The 2,460-nt window shown below is 55.7% G+C and overlaps 1 protein-coding gene across 1 annotated transcript in view; it reads right to left on the bottom strand.

Moving 5' to 3' along the window:
• Positions 1-905: 905 nt before the first annotated feature.
• The window catches only part of FBRSL1 (fibrosin like 1), an 81,529-nt gene continuing 79,974 nt past the window's right edge, over positions 906-2,460 (bottom strand). The window contains exon 20 of the mRNA XM_032396336.1: positions 906-2,442. Within this exon, the coding sequence (XP_032252227.1) occupies positions 2,231-2,442 (212 nt within the window). The 3' untranslated portion in view covers positions 906-2,230. The remainder of the gene's footprint in view (positions 2,443-2,460) is intronic.

Below are 2,460 nucleotides of genomic sequence, written 5' to 3'. Positions count from 1 at the left end.
TGCCCCAGTGCAGATACCAACACTCTCTCCCACGGGTGACATTCCACCAGGAGGCCTTCCCTGGGATGGGAGTGAGAAGTACTGGCCTACTCCCCTCCACCCCGTGGTTCAATGCAGACTGTGTCCTCTGGCTTTTAGCTCAAATATTTTATTCCTTTACGTGATATCCCTGGACTCCCAGGTGGTCTCAGTCAAGGGGAGAGCCTGATTGGCATCCATGGGCCCACTACATCTATGGGTAGGTTCCCAGGGCCCTGGGGGCTGGTGGGCTGGCCGGGCCTGCCCTGGCAGCTGGGTGGGGTTTAGCGTGGGCCACTGGGCACAGTGGGCTCCATGTGGGGCACCCCAACCCTCCATAGGGGGGCCCTTCTTAGGCTCAGGGCAGTTCCGGGCCTGGCTGCTCACCCAAATCCACTCAGAGCCCCCATTTCCAAACCAAGGATGGGGTAGGGATAACGGCCCCTTGCCCTTCTCCTCCCGAGAGCAGAGGTGGCCAGTTCTGCCTCTGGCCCCTCCCTCCCTGAGCCCTCATTTCTCCACAAAAGGCTCACCTGGCTCTGTGTGGGGCCAGGCCAGTGGGGGCAGGGGGAAGGCCAGCCCTGCACGGATGTGAACCTCCACCCAGTGCAGAGAGGACCAGGCTGAGCAGGCTGACGGGGTGGGGATGGGCCAAGGTGGAGGCGGCAGGCAAAGGGCAGGAGGGCATTCCAGCAGCAGGAACAGCCCTGGCAGAGCTGGTCCAGGGGGAGCTGGAGATGCAAGGCCGAGACCCGTGAAGGTGCTCTGCTTCTAGGCAAGGGTGACCGGCGGCCCGGCTCTGCCCAACGCGCCACGGCAGTCCTGGGGCCGAGAACCCCCACCTTCTACAGTGCCACACACAACACCCGACCACCTTGTGATCCAAAATCAAGGCTATATTTATCTTCATTGATTGACACGAGAACTCAGTGTTTAAAACAACCAGAGTCCACAGTGGAAACACGGGTTGAAAATACAGAACAGAGCAGATGGCTACCGACGGTCGAACCAACAAGGCTCAAGAGTGCAGTGGACACAGGTGGGGACGTCGGGGAACAGAGAAGGACGCTGAGGACAGGACAAGGGGACGTTTGGGTGGTTATGAAAGCAAAACCAAAACCAAAAGGAGATCATGCCAAGGCCTCCGTAGGTGGAGGAGCGCGCTGAGGGACATTTGCCGATGGCCTTTGCACGGAAGGGAAAGTGGACAGAAGTTACTATTTCTGATTGCAATGAACCTTTAGACTCTTCACTCCTAAAAATCTACTTGCCTGGTATGGATTCTGAGAACGCTGCTCAGTGAGCACTAGAGTCCACAGCAGTGTCCTTGCGGCCAGTCCCAAGGAGGGCGGGGCCCAGCTCGCTGCGAGGCTGGGGGAAGGGCCCTCCCCAGACAGCGGCCCAGTCCCACCTCTGAGCGCTTGCATAGTGAAGGATCTGCTGCAGTTAAGCTTCTGAGCGTGTCCGACTGACAGCAAGTGGGTTTTTTGTGACCATGTTAAACAAATAACCAGAGAGGTTTCTAGAAACTGCCTTTTATAAAGTCTACCTAGGTTAAGAATTTAATAACGTCATATATTTATATTAACAGACTATTTACATATTTGTTTTTTCTTTAAAAACAAACCAAAAAAGAAATCCTCTTATGCTTCTGCATAATAAGGCAAAAAAAGTTTTGTACATTATTATTAATTATTATTTTAATATATATCTGTAACTTCGGTTCCAAGTACCAAGGGAGGGCCAGGCGGGCCCTGAGTGGGGGCCTCACAGTGCGCTGGACAAAATGACCGTTTTTTTCTCCATAAATAAGACAAAAGATCCTGGGGCTCTAGAGAGGGATCTGAGGCCTTTACATTGCAAATCTGAACTGAAGATAAAAAAGCAAAAGTTTCTCTTTTCTTTTTAAATGTCTAAAGAGCACAAAATTGAAAAAAATACAAATCTATTAAAAACGCTTCTCACCTGTGGGAAAAGATGTACAAACTTGAATTCTCCTCCAGTAGCCTAATTTCAAGCTCAGAAAACAAAAGATCACCCCCAGCAAAGCTGTGGATGAAGCTCCCCGACTGTGCAGACTTCGGGTGTTAAGCAAGTGTCACCCCAGGACTGACGGCGCTGTGCTTAGGTTCTAGAAACGTCCACGTAGAAAAGTTTACAGCAGTGCATCGTGGAAGGGCCTCTGTACACTGGGCGCGGGGGCCCGCGGGGACTACCGCGCCTCCACCTCCTGGGGGTTGCGGGACGGGGAGTAGTCGCGCGCCTCGGGCCCATGGCCCCCCAGCGGCGTAGTCCTGCTCCGCGGCGGCGGCCCGGGGGGCGTGGGGGGCCCGCCCGCGGCCACCAGCGGGGGCGGCGCGCCCAGCGCGGCGGCGGCGGCGGCGGGCGGGGTCCGCGCCAGGAGCCCGTTGTGCAGCGCGGCGGCGGCGGGCCCGAGGCGCG

Source organism: Phoca vitulina, unplaced genomic scaffold (assembly GCF_004348235.1).
Source record: "Phoca vitulina isolate PV1807 unplaced genomic scaffold, GSC_HSeal_1.0 scaffold91, whole genome shotgun sequence".
NCBI classification, from domain to species: Eukaryota; Metazoa; Chordata; class Mammalia; order Carnivora; family Phocidae; genus Phoca; species Phoca vitulina.
This window is presented reverse-complemented; position numbering and strand designations above follow the sequence as displayed.